At 40.6% G+C, this 16,992-nt stretch overlaps 2 protein-coding genes across 4 annotated transcripts in view; one reads left to right on the top strand and one right to left on the bottom strand.

Annotated features, from left to right (window-relative positions):
* Window positions 1-1,565, bottom strand: part of smg7 (SMG7 nonsense mediated mRNA decay factor) — a 127,229-nt gene extending 125,664 nt beyond the window's left edge. For all 3 annotated transcript variants that reach the window (XM_042104059.1, XM_042104086.1, XM_042104069.1), the window contains exon 1: window positions 1,251-1,565. In XM_042104059.1, the coding sequence (XP_041959993.1) occupies window positions 1,251-1,417 (167 nt within the window). In that variant the 5' untranslated portion in view covers window positions 1,418-1,565. The remainder of the gene's footprint in view (window positions 1-1,250) is intronic.
* A 4,978-nt stretch (window positions 1,566-6,543) lies between these two features.
* nmnat2 (nicotinamide nucleotide adenylyltransferase 2) lies at window positions 6,544-16,992 on the top strand. Its single transcript, XM_042104146.1, has 11 exons — window positions 6,544-6,768; window positions 8,857-8,945; window positions 9,887-9,954; window positions 10,099-10,177; window positions 11,266-11,389; window positions 12,055-12,135; window positions 12,454-12,498; window positions 13,021-13,097; window positions 13,390-13,491; window positions 13,709-13,776; window positions 14,464-16,992. Exons 1-11 carry the CDS (start codon window positions 6,684-6,686, stop codon window positions 14,564-14,566), a joined length of 921 nt encoding a protein of 306 aa, XP_041960080.1. The 5' UTR covers window positions 6,544-6,683; the 3' UTR covers window positions 14,567-16,992.

Here is a 16,992-nt window from a genome sequence, read left to right as displayed (position 1 = left end):
CGGATTGGGATAAATGCAGAGACCAAATTTCCCTCACGGGATTAAAAGAGTATATATATTTCAAAATTTGCCGTTCATTTGCATTATTAATATAACATTGTATTTTGTCATTTTTGGCGAAGACATGCATGTTTTCAAGTAGCAGGGAATTCAAGCCAAAACGTTGCAACTCTGCCATCAATCATTATGTTAAGCCCGCCTAACGACATGATTTGATTGGCCTGATAGAAGTTTAATTTTTCGAGCTCACAAGCCAACGGAGAGTTGTTAGACTAGCCCTGGCAGCAAATGTAATTTAGGGTGCGTCTAGATTTCTAGGCTACCATAGACCTCCATTCATTCTGCAATTCGTGGGCGCCCTCACGTGGAACCAGAACGGGAACTGCAACCAGTTCAAAAACCGGAAGTTTCCCGAGAGTGGCGGTTCTCCCCATAGACAGTAAAAGAGTTCTCCCCTCATTCTCTGCCATAATTAGGGGTTTGCACGGAGGTCACGTTCTGGCCGGTAACCATGGCAACCCAATATTGGCGATACTCAGTGGATAAAGTACAATGGAGTATTATGCACTTTGGATATCTTAAGTGATTGTAGCCTTGTCTAAACAACAGAAAAGCTCATCAAAATGCGTGTAAGATGCAAAGGCATATAGGGCAGGACTTGGACCACAAGAAAAGGCGCGAGCAGATCCATATGAGTTGGGTGAGAGAGACGAAGTACCAAGTTCAACCACAAGCGCCCCCCTTCCTCTGATATAACTTCTTTCATTATTCTCCTTTCTCCCTGGTTTTTTAATAACTTTTAGAAGTCAGACCTATTGGTACAACCTAAAACACGGCAATAATTAACCATTTTCCTTAACGATCTTAGGGATTTACTTCAGTGCCTAATGCTTTCTAATGAGGCGAGTATCTCCAATATGGCGACGTCCAGATCTGATGACACGCCGTGCAAACCCCTAATAGCACATGATTCATATATCGATAGTACTTTAACTTTAGATATTTCTCCACTGGTCGCTACTAAACCCCTTATTTTCCGTATTTATCTACAGATAACTACAGAAAGCATTAATCAACATTAAAGTTAACTTTAACGTTATAACCTAGAAGCTAGCTGCTACTGTAGGCCTATGGCACTTTATTCAGCCTGACAGAACAATCTGTGGGTAACGTTAACGTTAATAGTTAGGATTTAACTTCAATAAAACTTTATTCTCGAACAATGGACAAATATTGTGCTTTTTACTCACCTGAATAGACTGTAAGGGTGTATAACTAATGCTATTTCTTCACGAGCCCTCTTTATTGCTATCTCTAAGGCTGCGGTGCTGCCATAGACGTTAATTGTGGTCTTGTTTATTTCAGGCAGTGTAAGACATTGCCAAAAAGTAAATCTAGCGTTAGGGTTTTCCGTCATATTTGCTGTATAGCCTGCTTTCCTATATTATCCAAAACATAGTCTTTAACTAAGGTAAATAATTAGGACTATATTACAAAAGATTCGTAATAAAACTTCTAAAACTGATCGTTCCTATCCGTGTCTGCTCTCTGCTGCGCTGCGCGTCGTGCCTAACAACAGCTGTTCAGTAGCTCCGGTCCTTGATTGGCTGAATCGCGTTCCATCCCGTTGTAAATTGCACCTGATTTTTTTTAAATCCTTAAAATGTCTATTTTCAGAATCTGCCAGGTAGGGTAGACTGAGTACAGTTGAGACACTTTTTGCCCACACAAAATCAAACAAAAAATAGATACTGAAAAGAAGTGATTTTCCACACGACATTCCACATGCCATTTTCTTAGCTTGTAGAGTAAAATATTATCAATCAATAATTAGCTCATAAACATAAGGTGCATTTTTGTCGACTGTGTCTCAACCATAGACTGTATATATACTCAAAAAATCAAAAAACGATAGCCTATAAAGTGGCATTTGAAGTAGCCTAAACAACATACAGAGACAAATGAACACCTTTTTCCATACAATTCTGACCCCAGGAATTTAATGGAATGGTTATGTTTGACAACCTCAGCACCATGGGAGAGAGAGCGTTCTCCCACACAGCCCCAAAGCTATGGAACTCACTTCCAAACAACATCAGGCAGTGTGAATCCACTGCCCAGTTTAAAAAGGAACTGAAAACGTATCTCTTCAGACTAGCCTATGGACTGTGATATGGCTAAATGGACTATACGTTAGACCGGCACATCCGGGAACTTGACTCGTGACAAACGTTCCCAACCCTTTCGGGGGGAAAACAAACAACCCCTCTCATTAACTCCAACGCAAATTAGGGTCAATAAACGTAATTCGTACAGAAATCGCAGGAGTAAATAATAACAAAAAATACCACAAATCAATATGACCACTCAATACATAACCACTTTGCCGGTCGTTGACCGTGAAAGATACCTACAAAAGCTTAATTCAATTAATATAAAAACATGTCCCTTCAGTCTCCCGAGTACGAAGTGGTGCAACAACCCCACTCAGTGACCAGAAGTGTCATACGGTCTTCTCTTATGGCTTGTAGCCATAATTTTCTTCTGTCGGGATTTTTTTGAGGACATGGTAGGCAAAAGAAACTCAGGGAGGGGTTCTTAGCTGTGTGGTTGGTACATGTCTACCGGTTCACTCTGGCTTGTTCTGAGGGAATGTTTTCCCCTCAAAAGGGGTATGGCGCAAACAACCTGCTCTGTGTGACGCGGGTCCGGTTGTAAGTATATATATATTTTTCTCCTTTTTTGATATATATATCTCTCTCTCTTCTATTTGTTTTATCTGTAAAGCGACCTTGGGTGTCCTGAAAGGCGCTCTTTAAATAAAATGTATTATTATTATTATTATTATTATTATTTGACAACATATTGACCCTATTTCTGGACAAAAATAGCAAAAAATAGCTAAAGATGTGTAACTATTTTTTCATTTTTTTCAAGCACATAGGGTGTTTTTTTTCCACAACCTGTTATTTCTTTATCATTCAAGTGTCTATTTTAAGATTAAATTGGGTACCAAGCTGAAATAATGTCCAAAATGTTTTATTTTTAACCCGCGTGTATTTTTTGGGTTCCGGTTGAGTGCAGCAAAGGGTTAAAAATGAGGCCTTTGGGACATTATTTCAGCTTGGTACCTGGCAGATTCTGAAAATAGACATTTTAAGGATTTAAAAAAATCAGGTGGCATAAAAAAAAGCCGGGGGTGCGCGTGGACCCCTATTTCCACCTACACCTTGACCGCATTTCGTTGTATTCAGAGCCCTAGAGAGGCCTATAATGCTCTGGTTGTATTCTGCGGCCTCGCTTGTGTAGCAGGTAGACCTTCTCTGCCTGCTATTTCCCCATAGCACCTGCAAGTACTAATGAAGGGGGCGGGGCATAGGCATTTGATCAATCTGGCACCAGTGGAGCGCTACTTAAGAGGGGCAGCAGCAATGTAGACTCCACTGGTGTAGCCCCTGCCTGCTACTGTCAGGGATGCTGGTTCCCTGTAGACATTTGTGGTTTTATGTTATGTATATTGTGGTGTGTTCTTTGTTTAATCTTCTGTGTTCTGTTCTTTTAGGCAGCCCAGTCATGCTGATGGGCAACATGGGTCGTGCTGCTGTCTTGTCTAGTCTTGGTTTTGCTTTGGTTATTTTATGTTTGGTTTTTGTGTTGCCTGTCTTGTCCTTCTGTTTGTAACTTGTATGTTTATTTAGTAGGGAGGTGGCTCTGAGGGGGGCTACTCTGAGCATACGTGTGGTGTGGTTTTGTGTATTGCTTATCGCTTTGCAGTGTGCCTTTGCTGTGTAATAGGTGAGCTTTTCTTAATACTTGCATGTAAAATATTTGTGTGGACGTCCATAGTTGCCACCCTCAGATCCCCACCCGTTTGTGTATTAATAAATCCTTTGTTTTCCTGGAATCATGTCTCCATGGTGTAATTACGAACCTGAAAGAGCTGTCTCGGTTTAGAGGTACGATCTCTTAAAGATTCCCTGATGCACTAGGCCTCAGGGTGGCGTAGTCAGGCTACTGTGATTGGCCCCTTGGCCCTTCCAAAGTATTACCCTGTTACATTCGCAACAACAGTTCTTAATTCAGTGTAACCAGAGACTTTCTAATAAGGAGACACAGCACTCAAAATATCCTCCATAGAAATGCATGGGGCTAGTTTGTAACGCCAATATGGCCGTTGTCTACACATATCCCACCCCTTCCTCTGCAAAACGTCGACATGTGAACACATTGAGCCAATCATATGGTGTGTTGTGACATCGTGCCAATCATGTGTTGTGAACTCGCCGCTGGAGCAAGGTTGGTCTCGTAAAGCCTTGCACACGTGCATTTCTGCCGAATAGGATGCCCGATGAGTGCCCAAAAAGCGTTGCAATATGGCCGCCGAGTGGAGGGACTTGCCTAAAAGGACTTTGGTGTAACCTAGGTTACAGTAATAGACATTAGTCTTTTGGCCAAAGTTCCGCACATGGAACTTCATTGGTTTGTTAGGTATCCAATTATTACCACTTTCGTTCGAAAATTCTAAAACAACAATGTTTTTCAATACTTCAAAATAACATTAAATGAACCTTACATTTTTCAGTAGCCATAGGTGTCTAGATTTGAACAAAATCTGTTTTGGTTCTTCACGGGAGCATTTACTGCCTGAAATATTAGATTTTGTTTACCACACTCGGAGGTTAGTGCTGGCCTGGTGGGTCGCCTATTTACGGCGTTTCAACGGCACACGAATGGTTAGACCGAGAATTCTCGTCATGAAATTAAAATTCCACTGGAGCTCCAAGCGGATGTGTACACGCAGCCTTACAATACTGTTTACAGCTCTTCCAGTCATGGTAAAATGTGATTTTTGGTACATAGCTATACACCTATGGTGTGGGTGCTTGCGTTTCTTTAGGTATCCGTCGTCTTGGTTTGTATAGAAATGGATATTACAGTAAGTGACACATACACGCAAGACGGTGGAAATACGGGACCGACGGTAATAGGGGGAGTTCCGATAGATGTGTAATTGTGTTTCTATTGTCATGCCAAGTGTAAATACATGAGTGTAAATGTAACATTTTGGCTACAGCTACATCAGGTACCCTATGTAATCTAGCTAGACGCTACTGATTGATAGAGGTTTTCGGCTAGGCTAGTTGATATTCACTTTAAAAACTAGCTTTCTGTAGGCGGAGATTGATTTTTACATGTTCTATCTCTTTTTTCCTTTCCATCGCAAGGGCACTTCAGTGACGCAGTGCTATCTGAGAGAGAACTTGATTTTTTTTTTCTTCCATCAGAAAGGCACCTGTAAGGAACATCAGGTTTATCCCATTGTAAAGGCACCTATCATACCACTGCAGGGGCATCCATCAATCCATCCCAACCAGTGGGCCGCGGCTGAAGTGCCCTTGAGCAAGGCACCTAACCCCTCACTGCTCCCCGAGCGCCGCCGATGTAGCAGGCAGCTCACTGCGCCGGGATTAGTGTGTGCTTCACCTCACTGTGTGTTCACTGTGTGCTGTTTGTGTTTCACTAATTCACCGATTGGGTTAAATGCAGAGACCAAATTTCCCTCACGGGATCAAAAAAGTATATATACTTATACTTATTAGGAAACTTCCTTAAATCGATACAAGTAGGGGCACCCTTTACTTCACTGCATCACATATTAGCCACTAGAGGAGCACCTAGGCCTACTTTGGCACTCAATGCAGTACAATATACAGGGCTGCAATTCCACTGCATTCTGGACTGGAAATGACACCCTTTGGAACACTGGCATGTAGGGGCAGCATAGAGGGAACTCCATAATGGCACCCTTTTCCAATGGAGGGACGCACAAAGGGAATGCCAAGTATAGGTAATTTTAAGGGGGGGGGGGGGGGGGGTTGCATTATGTTTAACACTAGAAGGGCACTCATTAAGAAACATTCTTCAAACGTATTGTCGGCTCTCTGAGGGCACTGAAACATTTTTCTCATGTTAAGGTCAGACTATAGGGCAGTTTTGAGGGCCCTTTAACACGTTTATTTTAATCATGGGGGCACCAGGTGGGACAGTCGTGGGGCGGTCAAAAGGCACTGGTGTTCAGGGGTGGGTGCAGGCCAGTGCCTTTGGATATAGATGTAGAAGTGTCATTTAAAGCTGCAAAATGCTTTTTGGCAGTGAATTGTATAGCCTCTAAAGGTTGTGCATACTATTAGATAAGGTAGGCTATCATTTTTGTCCATATTATACACTGTATTATCTGAATTCTGAAATATTCTGTTGAATAAAGAATAAACATTGATGAATGCTTCATATTTCAAAATTATTTCAGAGGAAGACTTAAAGAGCTAACTGAGACCACTGACCACCCAAAAAGGGTGTTGACCAGCAGCAGCCATAGCCAGTGGCTTCAGAGCACAAATTGGAAACGTGAAACACTATAGGCTTATCCTATAATAGGCTATATGAATATATTTATGTAGGCTAAACAGTGGAATAATCATTGCACTCTAGTTTCCCATAACGGTGATCGGCGCCTTTAAAGATTGGACAGTTGAGAAATACCCTGTGACGCCCTGCATCTTGCCGAAGAGACGGGGATACTGCCGCATCCGAATGAACCTCGCCTATCGCTGCGGTCGGGAAGGGAACATAACAAAGACAAAACATCGGCCACTTAACCAAACGTGGCTTAAAATACTCGGATAATGACAGAGACTACTAAAACGCACGTTATTCTGCTGTCATGCGGAAGTTTTAACCCAATCACTAAAGGACATATTCATATGTTTGGTAAGCTTGTGGGTCTGTTTTTTTAATCGGTAGTTGCGCACCACCTTTGTGAGTAGCCTATCTGTAGTCTACAACAATTGGATCAATACGTAGATCCATTTGGGCTTCGGTTCATTTTGGTATCGCGCTGTAGCCTACCACGACTAATTTATGTTCTAAATCGCTGTCCTAAGTGTGGTGCTGAAATGGGCGACGGCCCTTATGTCAGCATTAACTGGCTATGTGTAAGGAATATGATTGTGTTTTCTATATCTTCGGCATGCTTTAACGTTAACCGAAATGCCATTTTACATCTTGTTTTTAATCATTATTCTTTTACAGAGACATCTCTTAAAATCACTACCGTTTCACATGGCGTCACTGTTTGCCTACTAAGTGCGGCATGGCCTGTTAGTTACCAAAACGCCCGTGGAAAGGGGGCGAGGAGTATAGCGTTCTCAACTGTTTGCTGAAAGAGCATAATTATACAGTAGCCCTACTCTATATTTATATAGGCTTTAACACAAAAGCAACCCCGAAGATTAGTTTATCTTGGTGAAAATGATCGGAAACTTATTCAAAAGTGCTTCAATAGGCGTGGACCAACGTTGAAGATGCAGCCAACTGCGAAACATCCGTTAATTACCTTTTTGTCCTATTTGACGTTGACGTAGGGCAGGCTATTGGATAATGGTTAGGCTACCCCATAAAAAGGCCCATCATGTTATAAGCGTGGCCTGTTAATGGTTGGAAGACAGGTGGGCTAGAATAGACAGTTTACTTTTGAGAAGATGTTGCCTCAGGGTGCTCTGAAACCCAGAAACGTAGGCTAAGTTTTTAGTCTTAATTTCTTCTACTTAATGGAATTAGTCCATTATATGTCGTCACTGTTGTTAGACTATATCTACATATTACATTAACATAGGCTAGATAATTACATGTATGTCGCCTAGCTAAATCCAGCTTGTACATTCAGAAAACACAATCATGTTATAATGTCTTCTGAAATGGCACTGGAAGGATGCCATTGGCTAATTATATGCTGTTAGAAAATATAAGGGGGATTTTCAGTTTTTTTACAAGACAACTGTTAGGGGCAGGGTTGCTGCAAAAATGATGTATGCCATGGCTACAAATGCAGCTGGATCTGGAGTTTCCCCAAGGGGGGGGGGGGGGGCATTCATATTTTCTGTGACCTATTTTTCAAATCCTCCTCTTTCCCTGTCTGCCTCAAAGCAGAGTGGGAACAGGGAGGTTTCATAGTATCCAGCTTTTACAAGGTAGTTGGAGATCAGTTCTCTGAATTGAGTAGGCCAGATATAATGATTGTGGGAACACAACATATATTTCACTAATTAATTCAACAATGACATATGTCATTTGTCTTTTTATCTGTTTATCCATGATTCACATACAAATCTGTCTTTCTTCAAGATTTTGTATCCAAGCTATGCCAATGTGTTAATTTCCAGTTACAAGAAATAGATTATTTACCACTTGTGGACTGTTCCTCTGACCTGAAATTTGTTTTGCTCTGGACTTCATGCGGCATGAGATGCATTTCAGGCAGTCTGAATACTTGGCCTGTAATTAGAGTGTCAATGAGTGTTGTTAAATGTCAGGCATGTCACATGTAGTGATGCGCTTAGCCTTAGTCAGAGACAGCAATGCAGTCAGTCTTAGTCAGAGGGAGTAAGCATAGATGTGTGCAACTATTTTCAAACAAGAAACCATGAGTCAACTTTGGAAAACCCTGTGACTTTCACAACTGAAAACAAACATACATTAGCTGAATGTGACAGAAACATATAGACCAATCCTGGCTGTACACTCAAATTGCAAAACCCACTTATGCTTCAACTGGTCATTTTGGTCAAGGCTTAAAATATGGAGGTATTCAAGAGGTCACCAAGTGATAGCAATATTCAAAGAGTTTCTTCAAACACGTCTTTGTAATAAACAATTATTTTCAATAACATATTGCAATGACTGAAATAAACAAGTTGTCACTTCAATAAATAAGATTTTTTATTAACCATACATCCGATTGTTATAATATGGCACAGGTCATTGTATAAACATAATAATTACTCTGTCTCCACATTGCAGAGAAAGCCAGAGAGCATCTTCACAAGACTGGGCGTTTTATAGTGATTGGTGGAATTATTTCTCCAGTTCATGACTCCTATGGAAAACCGGTAAGGAGTACTTTTGCTGACCAGTTTTACCTCAGCCATTTCCCTTAAGGCACTCAGGACTGACTGCCTGAACGAATCACCAAATGACAGCATTTAACTGTGAAAGTATTGATTGCTCATTATACATTTGAAATGAATTGGCCTGCATTGGCCGGAATCTATTGATACAGTTTTGATATATGATGTGCAAGATGCAGTGACACCATGCCTATAATTGGATATTTGGATAATATTTGGATAAAATATATATGTTATATTTGTATATTTAAATGTAAATGTAAAATGGTGGTATATTCATTATAATGCACTTCCCTCTAAATAGATACTATCTATATCAGATACACTTGTGAGCCTTTTTTCTGGAATTAATCAAAAGCTTGTCCTAGTTTTCCTATCTGAGGCTAACAAAAACATGAATAATACATGTACAGGAAGTGCTGTTTCTAAAAACCAGTCTTTGAACTTTTCTTTGTTGTGTATTTCATGGTGGTGGTGTGTTTTTTAAAAAAGATTTTTTTTTTATTCTATACTGGTGTTTACTTCATGTAGGGCTTGTTAAAATGACTTCTTCTGACAGTAAAATGTCTGCAGTTGTATTTACCACATTTTCTAGACAATGCAACACAGGGTTTAACATCTCATTTCATTTGCTCTTTCATGATATTAATGATATTTAAAATAGTATGTGCAATTCATGATCAACAATTTATCATCATTTTGAATTAGGTTATCAGACTTTGATGACTTTGAAAGCTGTGTTTACCCACAGTACATGTGAATCACAGTAGTATAGGAAAGTAGTTCTATAGAAGGCTACTGTTTAATTACTTTACAATTTCCCACAATACTGTTGTGATTTACAAGAATGTGCTGTGCAGAGGATTTATCCAGTAGTATAATGTCCACATAGCACCTGAATTGTTAACTGTGTGCCTGTGCAGGGTCTGGTCCCCAGCAGACATCGTCTTACCATGTGTCAGCTGGCAGTTCAGTCTTCTGATTGGATCAGGTAAATGTTCTTCTTCTTCCTTTGAAGTGACAGACAGCACCTTGGTTACCAGCAGTGAAGTAGTTCGCCAGCCACCTTTCAAGCTCATAAATAGTTTCAGTGATGTTGACATGATTTGCTGATGGCATGTTGGCATGTGCACAGGGTGGACCCCTGGGAGTGTTACCAGGACAAATGGCAAACTACCTGCAGTGTGCTGGAACACCACCGAGACCTCATGAAGGTAACACAACGGCATCTGAACACAGACACCACAGATCAAACACACAGATCAAATAAACATTCTGCAACGTAAATATTTGAAATATTTTGGCATATACTGTAGGTAGGTTTCAGAATTCCTCACATATTTGGTGATTGGTATCAGTTCAAGTATTTTCTTACTAATCTATTTCTAATGTAATAACATCAAACAGTTATGAATGGAACTGATCATATTCCCTTGTTAATCCTTTCTAATATTCTAATGAGAAATAAATCCATTACTCTTATACCACTATGCGCTACAGTACAATCTACAGTTATAGATTTAGGCTTTCCATATATGTTTTCAAGACTCATTTTAGCTTCCTTCTGTATGTACAGTACATATTATGTAGCCTACTGTGCCATCATTCAGCGTATGTTTCCATGGAAACAGAGAGATTCAGTCCAAGCAGTAATGTTGCTTAAATCTGGTGCCAGATCCAGCAGTCCCATTCATCGCTGGGAAGTCCTTATCGCTGGGAAGTCCTTATGAATGAATTCTCAGCTGTGAATGTCAGAGTCTGCATCAGAACTATGATGCAGAACTATTTGACCAGATACTGATAAAATGATGCTGATTATGTAGACCAGTTTATTTGTGTGTGCGAAAGCAAGGTGCTTGAGATTGCTTGAGATGCTTGTTTTAGGTATTTGCCTTTAAGGATTAAGTATATTGTATTAGATATGTGCTGAAACCTAGTTTGGGGGTGACCTCTATGTGGTAGCTAACTGTAATCATAGTAAAATCTACTGTAGTCACTGTAATCTAGTGTACATCTTGCTAATGTAGGAAAGACTGACTCTATGTATTCATATAGCCTAAAAACAATGCTCAACATCAAATAGGCAGCCCTAAACAGTCACTGGGAGCCTACTAGTTTATCTGTCATTTTGTACATTTCGCACCAGCCACACATCACTGTAACACTGGCATCTTGACATTCATGTAGAATTGTGTAATTGTGTATAATTTTATATTTTTTTACAGGATCTGATCTGATAACTATTATGAATATGGAAATTTGTAAAGATTACAAACCCTTCTCTGATGTATTTTCTCAACAGAGAGTGACAGGGTGTATTCTCTCCAATGTGAACACACCCTCTACAACCCCTGTGATTGGCCAGCCGCAGAATGAGACCTCAACCATCTACCAGAATCGTAACACAGCTAACAAACCCACAGTTGGTAAGGCACTTCTCCACCTTCCCCAAGTGCCTCACACTGTGCTGTGCTGGGACTAATGGTGCGTTCCAGGCAACCCGTAACCCGTGTTTTCACAACCTTCTACCCATGAAAGTGCCCTGGAACGGCTGTCAAACCTGTAACATACTCCCAGTTACTGTTTTTGACGTCATACACACATAAACAACAGCCGCAAAAGGGTTTGTCATGACTTGTTATGACTTTGCCTGGAACGCTACTAAGTCACTAAGTAGTGAGACTTGAAGTTGTAACTTACGGGCTAAAAATTGTATCTGGAACGTAGCATAACTTGCTTGTGTCTTTATTGTTGTGTGTCTTATGAAACTCCAATTGCATTTCCTGTTTGAGTTGGTAGAACAAGTGCTTTCTCTAGGTTTTCACAGAGAAACAGGAAATTAATTGGCAGAATTGTCATTGTTGTCACTTTTGTTAAATTTGACGAATATGACTCCAGAACTAGTAACAGTGTTAGCCTCCCCCGATAACAAGGCCCTTGTGAATGACTGCTGTGTCAGCATTTTAGGAGCCTTAGATGCATCAGCTGTCTACACCACACTCAGTCCATGCTCAGGCTTTACACTTAGCTTTTATGTGCATGATGTTGTGGTGTTGTGGCGCTAGCTTCACCTGACTCTTCCTATTTCCAGTTAAACTGTGGGGAAAGATGAGTGAAAGCTTTGGCAAAATCTGTTGTGTTCGCCCAAACATGGACCGTTTCACCTTTGTGGGTAAGTATACAGTTTCATCATTAAAGCCACAGATTATTAATATTCCCTTACATTCTCATACTGTACATACCCATACATGTTAAACATGAAGCAATTCCTATCCAATGTGTATAAATGCTAAGGGTGTTATCAGTTTGATCTTGGTATGGGGTGGAATATGGATACTCTTCTCCTCATGCGGTGTCTGAAAATCTAGCTCATAATTGCTGTGCATTATTCATGGGCACGTCGAACAGGAGAAGCATGCATTTAACATGAGCAGTCTTCTCTACTAAACCACAGTCATCTCTGAAACTTGGCCTCCCTTTGTTCAAACAGATGAGAATGCCAACCTGGGGACTGCCATGAGATATGAGGAAATTGGTGAGTTTGTGTTTTTTATGCTCCAAATTCAAGGAAAACAATTTACAGTGACTCATTTCTAATAGTTTCAAGCACAAATGCCCCGCTGGGATCATTCAGTTGTCAGCTTTGTATTTTGAAGGGATTTTTCAACTCATGTAATCAGTGTTTATTGTTATTTGTGTTATTGTTAATCTTCATGAGATGAACTAAGCAGATTTTTTAAGTAAGGGCGCTGTCTGTCAGTCATTGATCTATATGCCCTGATAGACTTTGGAATTGATGGAAATATTGATGTATCCTCTGCTGCTCAGTCCTGCTCATTAAATCAAGTGATTCTTGCCCTCTCGGAAATTTGACATCTGGCTTTTTATGTGGCTTCAAATAGGGATGTTTCAGAGGTTTAAATCAGTCAATTACTGTTGCTGTCTGTTGATACTGTGTGGACCTTTTGTAATGTGCTGATGTGGCAGTGTTGCAGTATTTTTTTGTTTGACCTGCCTGTTGTGTAATCTTGCGGTTGATCACTGTTCCTGTTTTTAGAGCTGCGTATCCTTCTCCTGTGTGGAAGTGATTTGCTGGAGTCATTCTGCATCCCGGGCCTGTGGAAAGAGAGTGATGTAAGCTGAGTTCTGCTGCACAGGAGACCTTGTCCTTCTCTTCTTTATTGGACAGAGCGGTTACACAATTTCAAACATGTTTTTTTTTTGGAAGTGTGGAAGTGGTCCCTTTTCCATCAAAAACCAGAACAATGAGACAGAAAGCCCAGAATCTAACTGGGTAAACAGTTGACTGTGTCAACAACAGAGCCCTTTTGTTCTTTAGCTTCAGTGCTAGTGTGAGTCAGCAGCACATCAGATACAATTGATCATTTACACACTGTACTGAATGGAGCCGCCCTTTGTTTTGCAGATGGAGGTGATTGTGGGAGACTTTGGGATAGTGGTGGTGCCTCGGGATGGAACTGACACAGAGAGGATAATGAATCATTCGTCTGTCCTGCGCAAGCATATGGTAAACACCAAACCTACTGTATATTACATGAGAACATCTACAAGTGCATTGAGGTGTCTTGCAGAGTGTTACTGTAGCTGTTTCAGAGGTAAATTAGTATGTAAAGTGAGTAAGGAAAGTATTATTTTAAGCTCAAATGTCTTTCGTATGATCTTGTTTCATTATTCTGGTGTTACGTTATTTACTTATGAATCTTATTCTATTTTCACTTTTACAGGACAACATACTTGTGGTAAAAGATGACATCAACCACCCGATGTCCATTGTCAGTTCGACCAAAAGCAGGTAGGTGAATGCCACAGATTTTTAAGTGCTCCATTGCTTCGTGAGCTCCATGAGTCTTCTTAATTTTTTGCCTTGTGATGTTCATCATGAGTCTGTCATATGGCTATAATTTCAAATATCAATGCACACCACTAACTGGCCTTGGTGTTGTGGGAGCCATGCAGTGAGAACAAGTGGTGATATTTGCAAATCTATTGAGACCACAGAGGGCACAGTCTAGTAGAGATAGGTTGAGTAAGTAGTGATAGTAATAATAATAACTAATAACTAATAATACTAATAATAACTAATTTGAATGATTGGCAAGTGCAGAGAAGTTAGGTATTTTTCAACCTAGGGTCTATTTTACACTTTGACCCCAAGCCCAAGTGGAACATGATGAAGATGTTAAATGTGATTTGTGATTTAGATATTTCACAGAAATGGCGTGGCTTCATTTACAGAGCACTTCCTTGTTTTTACATTCCCACACTCAAGTGTCACCCTGACCCACCCGTGTTTGATTGTAAGGTCATGTGCATGGTATTATAATAAGGATTTTACCCAATAATGAAATCAGCTTTCCATGTACCGACAGCCCGACCGCATTGCGACCTGTGTGTCGACTCATACAGATTAGAGCCTGACTTATTGTCCACTACAATGTCCTGCAGTGCCCGTGTCAATGTGATATTTTCCTCTCGGCAGACTGGCCCTCCAGCATGGTGATGGCCACGTGGTGGACTACCTCTGCCAGCCCGTCATCGACTACATCCTGCAGAGTCAGCTCTACATCAACGCCTCAGGATAGGAGGGGTGCAGCAGCATCCATCCCAGCCGTAGTTCTCGTCTGTCTCTGTGTGTCCGTCTTACAGTATACTCCTCCTGCGCTGTCGCTTTTCCATATAGAGGAGCATTAAGTATCCATGTGCTTTTCTTACTGTCTCATAGTGACTCACTGGGCCTGAGAGTGTACAGTATTGTGCCTGAGAGCTCTGTTTATATGGACTTCTTCCACCAATAGGATTCTTTGGACTGTGATCGGGGAAGGGGCCAATGGGCGAGACAGAGAGAGGGGGGATGGGGACAGTAAGCGATTGGTCATGTGGCAAGAAAGTGAGAAGGAGAAATGAAACATTACCTGCTGTAATGTTGGGCTCTGCTGTTTAATTTCCTATTGACACTTTCCTCAAGTGCATGCATGGATTTTTTATTTTATTTTGCGCATGAGATCTTCTTCTTGCTTATGTAGACTGTAGTCTGTTGTGGCAGTGTGTGCTGAGGAGCTATATATTTGCATAGACGCATTCCATCTCTGTCCCCATTTTCTATTATCTACCGTCATTGTATATAGGAAAACTGGATTGCTGTTGTGTTGCTGTTGCACACTTACGACTGCAGTGCTCTGTCTGCAGTGTGCCGTCATGCATACATGTACATTGTTTTGCACACTTCTGTACACGTCTTTCTCTTTATGAAAATATCATTTCACACAATGCTGTTGTTTGCTTGCTTAAATACTACCACAAATCCTCAGATAATTCTCAGATGCTTAGTAATGAGATGAACATGTCATCTGTGGCATTCCTCAGCTGTGTGTACTACAGAAGTACAAAGCTACTGGATGAGAAGTCCAGGTTGGTGTATCCCGGTCAGAATCGTCACAGCCACCCACTCCGAGAGCATGGAATCCCCAGAGAGGACGCTGCAAGGACGCGTATACAAACATGTGAAAAAAAACCTCGATCTGAGCAGCTTGTCTAGCTGACAGGCCAGGGAGGATGGGGAGGACAGGGCCATTCAAACAAGTCTGTGATTGAGAGCGAAGATTAAAACAGACTGAAGGGGGGCAGCTGTCACCAGAGGAGGGAGAGCTCATCTTCTGGGAGGGGAAAGCAAGGCAGGCAGTGAGAACAAAACAAAACTGAGAGTGCACGGTTTTCAGTGTGTCATGTTCCCCCTTGGACACAAGGATTAGCCTGTTACAGTTTAAAATGACAGATTATCCCAACCAATTTGTATCCGTCTGTTTGTGTACTGCTAGAAGGATATAGCAGGTTAATGATAAATAGTGATAAATATGCTACACATGACAAAATAATTCCAACCTATGCTAGAGTGATGTAAATACAGTACACTCTAAGAAAGAGAAGAATGTAAAGAAGAAACAGGGTATAAATCCATATAATAGAAAACGATTTCCTTAATAATAAAAAATAATGTTAACATGTTCTCCCATTGCTTTGCCTTTGACCCCAACAAGTGTCAGTTTTTCCTTTCCTGTAGACTTACAGTATGGTGATAATGTTTTGGGTAAGATGAATTTTATTTCACAGAGGAACTTTGTTGGGTTGTAAGGAGTGGAAAACGTGGAAAAGAGTAGTCTGCAAATGGCATACTTGAATTTCATAGAACTATGACCAATGCTACACACATTCAGTAATATTTTTAAACTTGCATGAAATTTGTAGGTACATGTTGGGGGAATTCCCATTTCCCACATTTACAAGAAAACATGAAATGGCATCAACATTCCGAGCAACCTGTATGAAAAAGATCAATAAAGCGTGTGGTAATATAATAAAAATCTTCAGAGCATGGCTTTTGCTCATCAGCACCTCATAGACCACCATATTGCCTCACTGCCATGCTACCCATCAAGACAAAGGGGACGACTCCTCCTCTTTGCTACTTTGGCCAAATCTGTCAGCCAGTTTAGCAAGTCTTTGTTTTCTTAGCTAGTCTCAGCATAGATACAGCAAGATGAACTATTTATCAATGTGTGATAAGAATAATTTAGTACAATTATAATTATAGGACTCTTTCCATTAGGGCAAAGTGACCAAATTCACACAAGGAGATCAATCGGGATCATTATCCCTAAAGACCTAAAGAGGATGGACAATCATGACCACCTAGCCAGTGTCAAACTCCAATTCAATGGTGTGGACATGGCTTAGGGCTTAGGCTGTCATAACAATAACTGAGCCACCTTTTTTAATGTTTTATTAATGTTTATTTGTATTCTTGATGTTGAATTTCACATCATGCTGTGTAATGTGAAATAGGCTTGGTTGTTGATCAGCCACTGTGGGTCCCTGCCTTACAGCACAAGGAATTTATCACCTATCCTGTGTAGTATGTCTCAAAATGTGTCAGAACCAGTAGGGTAAATACCACCAAGAAGAAACTCAATTGCTATGTTCAAAAGCATAAATAAAAAGAACAGAAAGAATT

The sequence above is a fragment of the Alosa sapidissima genome, chromosome 1, assembly GCF_018492685.1.
Source record: "Alosa sapidissima isolate fAloSap1 chromosome 1, fAloSap1.pri, whole genome shotgun sequence".
Lineage (NCBI taxonomy): Eukaryota > Metazoa > Chordata > Actinopteri > Clupeiformes > Clupeidae > Alosa > Alosa sapidissima.
This window is presented reverse-complemented; position numbering and strand designations above follow the sequence as displayed.